Source organism: Ammodytes marinus (assembly GCF_949987685.1).
Source record: "Ammodytes marinus genome assembly, chromosome: 15".
In the NCBI taxonomy this organism is placed as follows: Eukaryota; Metazoa; Chordata; class Actinopteri; order Uranoscopiformes; family Ammodytidae; genus Ammodytes; species Ammodytes marinus.
The window spans coordinates 15,892,872-15,907,125 of record NC_137219.1 but is presented as its reverse complement, the minus strand read 5'-3'; the positions used below and the strand labels follow the sequence as shown (position 1 = coordinate 15,907,125).

The 14,254-nt window shown below is 44.6% G+C and overlaps 1 protein-coding gene across 4 annotated transcripts in view; it reads right to left on the bottom strand.

The window, feature by feature from the left end:
• Positions 1 to 14,254, bottom strand: part of LOC307262246 (latent-transforming growth factor beta-binding protein 2-like) — an 86,590-nt gene that overhangs the window by 13,231 nt on the left and 59,105 nt on the right. For 2 of the 4 annotated variants that reach the window (XM_080043065.1, XM_080043068.1), the window contains 14 exons: positions 14,083 to 14,202; positions 13,685 to 13,804; positions 11,090 to 11,209; positions 10,790 to 10,912; positions 10,534 to 10,659; positions 10,096 to 10,221; positions 9,756 to 9,881; positions 7,993 to 8,118; positions 7,299 to 7,424; positions 5,981 to 6,106; positions 5,505 to 5,624; positions 5,130 to 5,255; positions 3,237 to 3,359; positions 2,451 to 2,579 (listed from right to left, as the gene is read on the bottom strand). In XM_080043065.1, coding sequence (XP_079899191.1) covers positions 2,451 to 2,579; positions 3,237 to 3,359; positions 5,130 to 5,255; positions 5,505 to 5,624; positions 5,981 to 6,106; positions 7,299 to 7,424; positions 7,993 to 8,118; positions 9,756 to 9,881; positions 10,096 to 10,221; positions 10,534 to 10,659; positions 10,790 to 10,912; positions 11,090 to 11,209; positions 13,685 to 13,804; positions 14,083 to 14,202 — 1,737 coding nt within the window. The remainder of the gene's footprint in view (positions 1 to 2,450; positions 2,580 to 3,236; positions 3,360 to 5,129; positions 5,256 to 5,504; positions 5,625 to 5,980; positions 6,107 to 7,298; positions 7,425 to 7,992; positions 8,119 to 9,755; positions 9,882 to 10,095; positions 10,222 to 10,533; positions 10,660 to 10,789; positions 10,913 to 11,089; positions 11,210 to 13,684; positions 13,805 to 14,082; positions 14,203 to 14,254) is intronic. The other 2 variants (XM_080043067.1, XM_080043066.1) reach the window with 2 other exon arrangements.

The following is a 14,254-nucleotide window of genomic DNA, read 5'->3' as shown; positions in this document are numbered from 1 at the left end:
GGAGCCTTGTGACCAATACCATGGCACATCTGAGTGCAGAACCTCATAGACCAGTTGCAGCCTAAAAAAAACGTTTTTCCCCTTTGTGTTATGGCCTCTAAATCTAAATGAGTGCTGCAAGCTGAGCCAAAGACAACCGCTGCCCCTTCGAAGTCCGGTGAGTAAAAATAAAACAACGCCCCTCACAGAAACAGCCCAAATTACAGTGTCTGGCCTCTTCTTAAATATTTGATGATTTTTACAAGCAGACAAAAATGCCACGGAGTAATTGAGCTCCCACCCTGGACTTTTATTGGGGTGACGGCAGCATCTCCCACAACTTGCCACTTGTAAGGTGAAACAAGCCACTATTGTGCGCGGCAAGGAGAGTCCGGGGGTACTCTAAGAGGGCTTGGTTCCGAAAATGGGGCTGTGAGTCAATGCTGGGCTGTAGCGAGTGTTTGTTGTGGGGTCCAGTGAAAACACGAACATCTGGCGACACAACTTAGCAACGGGGGCAGGATGGTCATATGCGGTCATTGCTGGGCATCCATTCAAACAAGGCTTAAAGTGGGAGTTCTGCGGGACCACAGGGGACAAAGCCATGCTTTTTAAATCAGGTCCCACCTAAAGATTCCATCATGCTCTACACGACAAGCCAGATAAGAAAATGTGTCCGTTTGAGCACGTTACGCAATAGTAGAAGTCCTGAGTATCAGATACAGTGAGCAGGGATGTATATTTAAATCACACTCCAGTGAGTACTACACTGATTTGAACCTATATGAGCTGCTTAGCAGTGTTTTGACTCTGACACTAAAGGGAGCGGAGGTTAGCAGCTGGTTTTAATCTGCCCTTATCACACCACAGGCCCCTGCACTCTTCAGCTGGTGCCAGACAGACAGCATCATAAAGTGCAGCGAGGAGGCAGACACATGTTGCAGGGATCAGGGTGATGGAGGATGTGGAGGCCTGATCTGTGAATGATCAGCGCTTCAGCAGCATATTCTCCCCTGATCTCCGTCGGTTGCTAGTCCAATAAAAACTCAGGGTCATGAGAATATATGTAAAGCTGCATCTCCGCATCGGTTACGGACTCTCCTTTGTGAACACAAATGTACACTCGCTGAAGCAAAAACAAAAAAAGGGGAAAAAAACTCTCCGCACTCACATGCACACACAATCAACAAACCCGCAAACACCCACAGCTTCCATCGACAGTCCAACACAACATTCCATTCTGATTCTCTCAGACTGCTCTCCTCATTTTGCCTGTCACTCTCCGGTGACTGTTTGGATTGAGTCTTAATGTGAGAACAAAAATTGGACATTGTCTCTCGTAGTCCGCATAAACCAGACTTGTTATTTTATACTGCTATTGAAGCAACAAAGGCAAACAATGCTGCACTACAAAATAAAGAGTGATAAACTGGAAATCGTTGTGCAACAAACCACATTAATATCTCCAGCCCCAGGTGCCTAATCCTGCCAGTAAACACAGAAGGCTGGAAGATCGTGGACATGTGTCCGTTGTTGTTGGCCAGCAGTGGGCCCAGATGTAGCATAAGTACAATCCTAGCCTGTCAACCCAGGTGACCGGGCTCCTCCATAAGGGTGGAAAAAAGAGGTAAGGGCCGGACAATCCTTTCCCAAAAGCAATACAGGGTCGATCAAGTTCACGTGCTTCAAAAAGAGGGGACTGACTGACTGTGAAGCATGTAGGCCTATGCTTTACATCAGCACATCTGCTAGCCTGAACAATAATCAGTGAAAGAACACATCAAAAACCAAACATCTCATTATGATACAGTACAGTCAGCCAAGGCATGGTAGAGTATACTCTGCAGAGTGATGTGCTTTCTATATGTGGCGGTTCACAGCTGTATGTGATGAGACGCAGCTCCACACTACTGTCGCATCAACACATCACAGACCACCGGATGGATTACGGGAAAAAAATTCCTTTTTGCTTTCGGCATATCTGACTACAAAACAGATATACCAATAACAGCGATCTGGCATGCGGACTGAGAAATGTTGTCTTCATATGATCTTGTTGACAGTAACAATAGCATACATGCCAGGATCGTTGTTAAAATAAATGAATGGCGATTTGTTGTCATGCATGAATCATACATCAATAATAGACACATGACCAATGATGATGACAATTCAGAAATATAGAGACGCATGTCCAAGGTGACTTCTTGTCAATATTTTAGAGATCACAAATAATTTTTCCAGTGTAGCTAATGTGTTGTTAAGCGGAGCGGAGCGGACCCCCCCCCCCCCACTCGCCCCCTGTCTTAATCCCCTTACGCAGGTATGGTACCAATATGGCTCTGTCCGTATTTATTCATATACATATTTTGCTTCAGCCTAATTGCAGTTAGCCCTCAAAATATGCCCGTTTTTTCTTAACATAATTGTGTGCTCTAACCTTTTAACTACGTGCTCATTCGACCACTCACCGCAGTCTGTGGCTTCTCCCCCGTCCAGGCCAGGCTGGCAGCCCATGAAGCACCGATAGGAGCCGATGGTGTTCTCGCAGCGCCAGGTACCACACACCGAGCTTCCAAAATCCTTGCACTCATTCTGGTCTGCATTTTAAAAGAGAGGGAGAGAGACAGATGTTGGTTAGTAACAGACAAACAGAGGCACAAACGCAAACACATGTGCAATCAGACACTAACACGGATGCATGCGGCCCCCTGCGCACACACACACTCATATTCCCTCCACTGCTCCCCTGCTTCCAGTGTAATGGCTGTACAGCCAGGAGTCGGCCAGGAGGCCTGTGGTGTAGCTGTCCTCAGCAAACGCAGCAGGCAACGGGAATGGCCAAGAACAATATTATCAGAGCAACCAAAGAAGTTGTGAAGGAGCTAAAGGGAGACGTTCCAGAGGGAGAAACACCTCCTGCTCACAATGGGGTCATTCATACTTCCCTCGGGGGAGAGGGAGTTCAGGGGCTCCAGCCATGTAATCCAGGCACCCCTCAGTCCTGAGGCCATGGTGGAAAGCCTCTTAGCCAGGCTTGGACACTCTCACTGGAGCCCAGTCCCCACTTGCTATAGATTATCAATCACGGCCAACTTTTCTATATGCTTCAGCCTAAATGTAGCGTGACAATTAGACAGCCAACGCTGACATGTTGGTCTACTCAGAAAGTACAAAACCTCAGGGCCGAGTTTGGGGTCAGTTATAACTACAGCATTCACAACAGGACGTCACAAGGGAGTTTTGTTCTATCTTACCTTCACAGTCCGCTGTTTCGGAGTTGAACTTGAAGCCAGCCTCACACAAGCACAAGAAAGAGCCGTCAGTGTTGACACACTGGCCCCTGAGGCATACGTTGTCTTTATGGCATTCGTCCATGTCTAGAGAAATGTAAAAAAAAAAAGAAAGAAACAGCAGACAAATTAAAAGAGATAATTTGAGAAAGGGTGGGTTAATATTTGTTACATATTGATATTATCTTCATTAAGTCCAAAGGGAACACCACTCCTTCTCGTAAGTATCACGTAAAAAGAATGTGCAATCAAGCGCTTGTCTGAGCACAAGATGCATTTGGCCATTTAGAGCACTTAACGGTATACTGGCAAACAGGAAACAATGAAGATTTTTTTTTCGGGCTGAGAACATTTCCCTCCCGACTCGTAAAAATTAATAATGAATGCAGCATGCTTGATTAGCTTTACATTGGCGGATAATTGCGGCATTACAACATAACTTGTAAGGTAGTTGGACCTGGGCTAAAAGGAGGGGGGGAAGGGCAAGAAAGCAGAGGAAAAGCCTGTCTTCCTTTTCCAACCTTTTGTTAATCAGAATGAATCTTTCAGAGACGACAAGATAAACAGCCATTTACAAAGATAGGGAGAAAAAAGCAACAATACCCCAGACTTTAAGCAAACACAGAAAAATGCCGTGACTGGATAGCTTTGGAGTTCATTCAAAGACTTCAAAGCCCGTATTGAAAGGCAAAGTATGGCTACGGCGCACAACCTGTTGATTTGGATTAAATTTAGATGTGCTTCAGTCTGCACTCAGTCTTTTATTAGTTGTGTTTTTGTTAAAAGACAGGTCTGGTCAAGGCCAAGCATCATCTTGGCTTCACCTGACTCAAACCATCATTCATTCCCATAAACTCACATACCCTCATCCTCCCTTCACCTCTCCCCCTACAGGCTCATGTCTGAGGGGTCTGGCTTTCATTGTGTCAGCACCAGACACACAATGGCAGGCCACGGGAAAAATATACGGTCACTGCTGATTTATAGGATAATTAGGGCCCTGTATTTGTTGTGGCAGGCCGCCAATGTACCTGATGCATGCTGGGCAGTTTGCGTATAGAGTCAGTGGACGATATCTCAGACGCTCCAAGGCCAAAGCCTTGTGGTAAAAATGTCACTGTTAAAGGACTGACCCTGTTCCCTTTACTGTAACTCAAACTTGCCTATTAGAGGGCCATGTTAACGTCCTTTAGGGACCTTTAGCCAGAGACCCAAACACACCTGCCTCCGTTCACGACAGGATATTTCACCGCCCTGCAGCCCGCAGTTTACTTAACTTCACCTCATAGTGTACTTGCACTGTACACTGTACAGTTAAGAGGTGAAGTACTGACACACCAGAAAAAACACAGTCCAATTCTGACATCCTAGCCAAAACTATTTCATTGTATTTTGACAGCAAATGCTCCAGTTTGTTGAAAAGAGAAAGCTTTCTTCAGCCGATTATCAGGCAACATTTTTTTTCTTCTTCCCCCCATCGCAGCGGGGTCACTGGGTGCGGTTGGAATAACATCAAACTTATGTTGTCCGAGCGGAGGGGAAAGTGAGCTGAGATAGTTGATGAGGACATGGCCCATTACACAGAGAGAGGCAGGTCCTGAGCGTCCATGCCAGGGGTCCCAGGCCTGGCCTCAGCACCCAGGACAGCATAGTGAGGATACTGTCTGATCAGCCTGCCTGCACTGAATAAAGAACCCTGTGCAAGCCGCCAACAAGGTTACCGTAAAATTACTTGGGCAATATGGGCTGAAAATTATTAATACATTATTATCAACTTTCTCCAATTTTGACTCTGCCTCGTCCAATTACAAAACAATTGCTATTAGTGCTCTTGCCCTTGCTGCTATGTTACTGTACCTTGGCAGCTGGTCCTCCCATCAATGGTGGTATATCCTTCAGGACAGACGCACGTGTGGGAGCCCTGAGTGTTCACACAGTCTCCTACTCCGCAGATCCCCATAATAGTAAGACACTCATTGATATCTGTCACACGCAAGAAAAAATACATACACACACATACACACACACACACACACACACACACACACACACACACACACACACACACACACACACAGCTGTGTCAAGATGCCAGCATGAGGTAAGCCGCGAGGAGCGGTTAACCACTAATGGTATATTTCATGTGTCAGATGAGCTAGACCGTAAATGTGTGTGTGTGTGCGCCTATATATATTTATATATATATATATATATATATATATATATATATACCTTTGCATGACGTCCCATCCACTAGCTCCAGACCAGAGGGGCAGGAGCAGCTGTAGGAACCGATGTCGTTGGTGCACTGGCCCCCTAGACACAGGCTGTTGTCCTCACATTCATTCACATCTGTATTGACACACACACACACACACACACACACACACACACACACACACACACACACACACACACACACACACACACACACACATACACGCAGACGTCATCAGTATAACATGTTAAACACACAGCTTTAAATCCTTGGGTCCCACTTCACGTTTGCTCAAGTTTTGCTATTTGGATGAAGCGCTTCCAGACCACAGTGAGCGTGTCAGAAAAGTCATGCATCAGCTCCATCGGCAAGTAAGGACTTATTTTTACTGTAGCGGGGCTGGAACGAATGACTGTGAAAACGATTGCACGGAAATCACTTCTTTTAAGTGACCACAGTGAACCACCCGCTGTACTGTAATGGACTGTACCTTCACATGAGAGCCCGTTGGGGGCCACCGTGAAGCCCGGGTCGCAGGCCATGCAGGAGAAGGAGCCGTCCGTGTTAGTGCAAACACCCGTGGGGCAAACACCTGGTCTCTGGCACTCGTCAATGTCTGGGAGGCAGAAGAAGAAAAAGAAGGAAAGGTTAGCTATAGGTTGTCATCTTAGGAAAGGGGACCTCAACGGAGTCCACTTTTTTTTTTTTTTTAAGATATTTTTTTTGCATTTTTATGCTTTTTTTATTGATAATGTAGAGACAGAGTTGAAATGGGGCAGAGAGGGGAGTGACATGCAGAGAACGACCGCGGGCGGGAATCGAACCCGGGTCCGCTGCTGGCCGAGGCCCATGGGGGGGACGCCCTACCAACTGAGCTAAGGGCACCCGGAGTCCACTTTTTGATAGTTCAGTGTCTCTTCTCTGTTAAAACACAATATCGGCTGAAATATTGCAGAGCATACAGTAAGCAAAGCCCTCTTTATTAGATCACACTGACAGTGTTTTATTAAAAAGGGTGGAAAGATAAGTATGCAGGACCAGGTCATCCAATCCAAAACAGCGGCTATTACAGGTGGCGTATAATTACTGTATCTACAAACAGCCACTGGCTCGCTGTTATGTGATCATTGGAAATTCCTCGAGCCGGTACAGATTGTGTTTCTTGCAGGGGAAATTGTGTGGGCCATTGTTAAGCGATTGAAAAGTCTCTGTTTTTTTGCCTTTAGGGGTGAGCCGAGCGAGTTGAGTGGGGTGAGCTCGCTGCAGTAGCCTACGTGGAAGGCGGCAGGAGCAGGGGAGTGGTTGACTTCATTTCGAAATTAAGCCCTTAGTATTTTCCATGGCATCAGAGACCTCCATTAAAATCCTATCAGAGCGCGACTTGGACTATGTGCTTGTTTTGTATAAAACCTTTTCCCAGCGCAAAAAGACACATATCAGTGGGGGATCTTCCTCTTGGGCTGGATCCACACTTCCATTCGAAAACACGGCGCGGTACATGTGACTAACCGAGGCCACGGTTTGAATCCGTTTAAATAATCATTCCATTTTCTGCTTCCCATGAAGTCATGACAGATCTAACCTCCCTGGATTCGTCGAAGCAGCCGTTTCGCTGCATTGATCTCATAAATCATGTCATGACAAATTACTGAGCACTGTAAAGATTTTCTGTAATCATGTTCTTGGTACTTATGCATTACATTTTTTTTTTTTACTGTGGTCTACTGTACATCTTGTCCAACGTTCACCACAGTTACATTTCCAACTCTTCCAAGCTTGTAGGTAGATATACAAAAACATAGTTTTACCCTCGCAGCCGTGGCCATCCTCAGACAGTTGCCGGCCGGCTCCACAGCTCCTGCAGGTGTAGGATCCTTGGGTGTTCAAGCACAGCTGGCCTGGGCACACGTTAGCCACCGCGCACTCATCCACATCTGGACACAAAAACATGGGACACATCATAGCACGGATAACCATCTCTGGCCTCGTATAAACAAAACTCCGCCAGTCGTAATCGGTTCGATCAGTGATTAATCTGGAGCTGCGAAATTATAAACGTCGACACCTCCATCTACTTTCAGCTGAAGTATCTGCAGGACAATTTCTACTGACATCATTTTGTTCTATTTGAAGGCTGGTGTCTCATAGTGTTGAGCAAGGATCAGGGTGAGTGTTGCCAGAGGCGGAGGGGTCCAGGATCCAGCTATGATGTGATGTCTGGGAGGAGTATTTTTGGATTTGGAGCTGATGTTATGATGATGATGGGGCTACGGGGTCAAAGCCATCACACCTGATGCTGTTTACACACAACCCCAAACCAGCTGGGGAACATGTTCGACGGAGCTGGCACAATCAGCCTCAGCCATGACTTTGTTGGGTATTAAAGTATCAAGGCCTGGCACGTTTTGAATAGAAGACGGAGCTACATGCACCTGTGCCCGAGTAAACAAATAACATAAAAAAGAACATTCCTGCACATAAGACAAAGCCTAAAAGCCTCACCGTCACACTGATGTCCATCGTCGGAGACTCTGAAACCAGGCTGACAGTGGATGCATGTGAAGGAACCTTGTGTGTTTGTGCATGTTCCCTGGGGGCATGTAGTGGGCAGAGCACACTCATTGATATCTGTGAAACAAGACAGACTATTAGACGTTCACTACAGGACAGAGGGTGTCTCTCTACCGCCAAGAAATAAAACACACATTCAGGAAGAAAGGCAAGAACCCATTTACCCCGACCACTCTTAGTTCAATTTGGATTTCCGGCGAGAAACTGCAGGTGAACTGGGTAACATTTCTGATTTATAGATATCATCATGAACATTTGCCAGTTGATTACTAACATTGAAACAATATTTTGTTGTATAACAATCTTTCAGAAATGTTTAAAAAAATATGCACATTTAGAAATATTTAACCAATTATGTGTACATTTGCATCTCTTTAAAAAAAAAACATTCATCTAGATTTTTGGATAGGGCCAGACAAAATATTAATTTAATTTTTACAATTTAGCACCCTTCTAATTTGATGAAATGGGGTTTTCCTACATGTATAATATATGGTAATGTCACTAATATGGGCCTGCAATTGTAATGTTGCTCTTGACATTTATCTGGTTAATGTGGGGAAGTTTTTGTTAAATATAAAAACGTCCTATGTTTTAAGGAGCCCTTGAACCCCTCAGTTTCTTTTTATGGATTCGGATTTGTTTGGGCAAGTGTTAATCATTTGATCTGTCATTGGGGATTGACCTTTCGGATTGTCGGAGGGGCGGGGCATAACAAAAAGTACGGGATGAGAGAAAAGAGAAAAGAAGCTGCAGGGACAACATGTTATGCAGGAGAAAACTTTCAGTTAACTTTAAAGATAGTTATATTATTTACCGTTTGCAACAGGGGGTTTGCGCGAGTGAGTGTATGTTTATTTAGCGAAACGTTTATTTTGACTCAAGCTAAAGACCACGAGGACGGGACTGTTTGCTAGCAGCTAGCATAACCAGCTGCTGTATGGAGAGGCCATGGGCACGGTCGGACCTTGCCACGTGCTGCTGCAGAGGAGTTGGTATGGGACCAAGCATCGAGACAGGTTCCTGGTCCTGTTGCTGCCTCTGGGAGGAGGTTGTTTTTCAAGGAGTTTACTTCCCTGGTTCGGGTGTGAGTATTTGAACTTTGCTTTTGAAGAGGGTTTCTGTATTGAGCTCCTACAAGTGCTGGTATCAAAAACGTAACCTTTTAAAAACCCCAGGGTATTAGTATAGGTTTTTAAGTTGTGTTTTCCTGTGTTCATGAGGTAATTTGAAGGAAAAAAGGGAGCTTAGTCAAATGGTTTAGAAATAAAACTGTCTATTCAATGTCTCAAATCTTGTCTCTCCAATGTTTTTTTTCCATGTTGATGGTAGCCTATTGTTTCATGTTGAATAAGGGCTATAGTTACAGTTGAAATACACTGCATGGGAAATTAATGCTCAACACCAGTATAGTTACATTAATAAACTAACCAGGCCTCTTGGCTACTTAGCCAGAGTCATCCTTAAAGTGCGTTTAGTGTAAACCATAGAGAAAATATATTTCGTAGCCCTCATAATTTCGCCTCCCATGCAGTAACTTTTATATGTTAAAGGGACATTCTATAAATGTAATTTAATCAAATTAAAAATGCATCTTCATAATGTTTCTGCCAACAGTGTCTCGCCTAAATATAGGCTACATGTGACGTTATGCAGGAGTTCATATATAGATGAATTGTGCTGAATGAACTGACCTTCACAGAGCTCCCCGTCATATGATACTCCGTATCCCGTAGGGCAGTTCTCACATGTGTAGGAGCCTTCCGAGTTCAGACAGATCCCGTTGGCACAGGTAGAAAGGGACTGGCACTCGTCAATATCTGGGCAAAGGACGCACGCACACCAGCACAGAAATGCATGCACATCACTATAAAGACTGGATAATACCTGGGCGGAATTCAGTTGCAGAGCAAATGAGTTTTAACGGTCGAGCTGACAAACTGCCCAGATTTTTTGAGTATAAGTCTTCAACAGTCGTAACAGCGCTAATGTTTTTTTCCCGGAATCGGGAGCACAGCTGGAGTTTGAATTTACCTTCACACCTCTGCCGGTCTTGAGACACTCTGTAGCCAGCCTTACATCTGGTACAGGTGTAGGATCCATCCGTGTTGGCACACACCCCGCCGAGACACAAGTCAGCTTGGGCGCACTCATCCAAATCTGGAACATAGATACCAAAGTCACCACATCTGGTCGGTACCAATTTAAAGATTTTAGTTAAAGTCTCACATTTTACTTACAAATGAGCAGAAAATTGAAACTTCAGACTTCAATAAAAAATAATGTATCCATAAGTTCTGCCAATGACTGTTATAGTTGCATTAAGGAGAACTCTGGCAACATACTCACACACAAATCAATAATTTTTACTTTAACTTTGAAAATCCCTAAATTGGTGAAGTAAAAATGATTGCTTTTTGTGTGAGTGTTTGTTGTTTTAGTGCGAATCCTAAGTGCGCTACATTTTCACACCTTCACATCTCAGTCCATCAGCAGATGGTCCAAACCCAGGCCTGCATTGCTCGCAAGTGTAGGAACCTTCGGAGTTGATGCAGATTCCCGCAGGGCATGCGTTACCAGTTGCACACTCATTGACATCTAACAAAAAAAGAAAATATTTGCAGACATTACGCCGCTGCCGACTGAGCTCCACCAGCTGAGCAGCACGCAGTGAGGGAGTTACACTACACCCATCAGCTTAACTAAAAGAAGAAAATCCTTTGCAGACCTTCACAGGCTTTGCCGTCTGAGGTGACTTGGTAACCATGGTTACAGGTGCATTTGTGGGTGCCTTCCAAATTGACACAGCGACCGTGGAGACAGACTCCGGGGAGCACACACTCATCCACATCTGGAGGGAAGATACAGAGGATGAAAGAAAAGGGAGGCCTCAGAATATATAGACAACCAGTAACTCTTTGCAGCCTTTATGGAAACCCTCAATGGCGCCACAAAGCTTCTGCAGTAGCACTGTAGAGAACCATGCACAGAGCTGTTACTTTGATATGGGACGTTAATAATGGCTGACCTTGGCAAACGTTGTCCGGTGAGAGTTTGTATCCCTGGAAACAGCTGCACCTATAGGAGCCCTCGTTGTTGACACACCTACCATGACCGCACATTGTTTGGTTCAAGCACTCGTTTACATCTGTGGAAGGGAAACAACATATACTGTATAAGGGACATTAAGGTTTCACCCTGCCACAATGACACTGTGTAAAAAGGTCAGTTCACCCAACTTTAAAGTCTCTAGTGGTATCTTGACATGCAGGTTATTTAATACAATGAAAAGTCAATGGAATTCAAGTTGTTGTTCCCACAGCTTTAACAGATGATATTTAAATCATCAGCAGTTTAATTCAGAGAAATTATTGTTGGCAGTTGTATTGGGTATATTTATGTGGTAGAAAGTAGTTCCAATGTATCCTAGATTAACACTTAGGGTAAATATGCATGTAAAAGTAGGCCCTCGCCGCGGAAAGCAACAATAAGATATAAAAAAGGAAAAGGAACCAATGTGTATACAAAATAAGGTTTGTATCATTTGGGCAGCAGCAAAGTGGAAACAAATACAGCATAATTTTTGTGCAAAAAGACTGCAAAACAGCAGTCATTGAATTACATCAGTGCACAGACCTTAACCTCATTCATAAAGGCCTTTTTACTATTTGCTGCAGTAGCTGTCTTTTCCACTTCGTGAGTCAGAACAGTTTACCATTTGTGGAAAAACCTCATGCAGATGTAATGTTTTATAGTGGAATTTATCATGTGTTAACAATGGCACTTTTTCAGGTCGGGTTTGAAGGTGTGGGAGGAGAAAGTCTGAAGTGATTACGTGAGTTCCAGAGAGCGAGAATGAGACGTTAAAGATGAAAGGGGATAGAGGGAGAGAGGAAGGAAAAGTATTTGTCGGGGGAAGAGGTGGAGAGAGGACGCTACTGAGAAAGTGACAGAGAAGCCCAAACAGAGAGCTTGCACAGTGAAAACACTGCGAGCGATTTACAGACTGGGTTTTGTTTGCCCAGCCGGGGGCACTGCCAGACGCCTGTCAGTGTGGACCATTGGCTTTGTTTCTGCAATCATCCGGCATCTCTCAGGCCTCCGTGATAAGTCCTGACAAGGGAATGGAGCTGTTTTCTCTATCACACCAGCAATTAGGCTTATCCACGATTCGGCCAATTGGGCCCAAACCACTGTGCTACCGTCAATTGACTGGAGCAAATACTGGAATCTCAGCTCTCCTGTTGCCTGTTTTATGTGACTCCCACAGCGCCAGAAGTACAACTGTAGGCCTGTTAGTGCTGCCTGGGTGGATGTTCAGAGTAAAAACATTTACCTCCGATGTTATCCCTCATTTACAGGGTTACTATTTATAGTGTTAACCACATACTTAGACAGAATGCAAACTGTTGGCCGAAGTGGTGTTTTCTTTGTAGGCAAGTAAATCTTGGGACTTTAAACAAAGGGCATCTGTCATCAGACCTACTGAGAAATCGATTGTTACGAACTTCAAATTACTACTTAGGTTATTTCCATCTTTTCCATCCTCATTCTGTCTTTCAGCTTTTCTCATATCTGGAATACTCACACCTGGAGCTTAGGTTTCCAAACAAATTAGAGGGGTGCAAGGCCATAGAGAGGGGATGTGGTAAGTAATACCAGTCGGGCTCTTATGCAACAGGGCCACTTTCAGGTTTGGGAGCTGCTGGCGTGTTAGCTGAAACAAAGCCGCACACCAAATTTTGTTTGGAAGCCATTGGTGTATTCAAATCTAATAATCTGCAGTTAGGGTTTTACAGTGGACCATAGACAACACAATGGGTTTGTGGGAGAAATTGTTTGCATGTCGGGACCTCTCTGCAGAGGGGGGAACTGACTCTTTGACCTTCTCACACATCTCGTGTGACTGCTTGGTCCCTCTCAAGCCCAGCAGTGGTAATAAAGCCTCACTGGCCTCCGCTGGGCTCCAGAGTACAGTGGCCAGAGCTTTCCAACAATAATATGCTGTTTGTTTAAGGCTGTGGCCAAAAGAGAAAAATATTTGGACTCTCCCAAATTGAAGTATTATAAACAACCTTTTTACGGGGGCCAGCAATATGGACGGATCAGTAATAACACGGTGACTGTGTTTAAACAATATTGGAGATATGCAGAGGCTGCTGGGTGGAGAGGTTGATGTATCATATGTGGAAAACACTCAATTGAGAGAGTGGACAGAGGGTTGCGCATTGCCCACACCATTTAGCCATCATCATTGTGATTTTGGGCTTAAATGCGGGCCCAGTGGTGGTCCGTGCTGGACATAAAACATCTGATATAAAATATTTTAAAGCATAAAATTACAATTTATTTGATTGATGTAATTTCCCATCCTAAATTCAGCTGCATCATAAGCTGTCAGGAAGTCATTAATGCCACGGTCTGTTGCCATGTCGCCTTTTGGTGATGCCAAATGGGAGCAGCAGCTCTGTCTATCTACGTAAATGTTATCTAACACAGGAAGCTCCTACAGCGTTGAGAAGGAAACCCAGATTATTTCCATGTATTCTTTGGAAAACACCCGTGGGTGTATGTAATAGCAGTGCTGCTGCTGCTACAATGGGGTGTGGTGGGATTGCCTTACCCACACATCTTTCATCAACAGGCTTGTACCCGGGGCCACAGGCCTGGCACTGGAAGGAGCCCAGAGTGTTGACGCAGACACTATCGGGACAGGAGCTGGAATCTCTGCACTCATCTACATCTGCTCAGGGACATGAATAATAAGTCATGTTTGAATTAGTTTGCTAAAACAAAGTGCACATGCATAGAAGGCAGAGGGTGTCAGGTCATGCATGAAAATATAAACAAACCCACAGTCTGAGCATAGTTTAATTCCTGGCTTTGACTAGAGGAAAATACATGTTTCTTGTTATCGTTGTTACACATTAACTCGTGGCAGCAAACAAATAGGTCTGGCTAGAAAAATGTTGTTATGTGAACTTGATTATGTATGTGTAGATGCTTGTGCATGCATATCACCTTCGCATAGGCCTCTCCAGGACTTGGCATAGCCACTGTTGCATTCACAGGTGTAAGATCCTTCTGTGTTGACGCAGTTGCCGTTCTGGCACTTGTTGGGCATGCTGCACTCATTAATGTCTGCCCGTTTAAATGAAAAACCAAGGAGAATGGGAAAGAAAGTGACTATTGT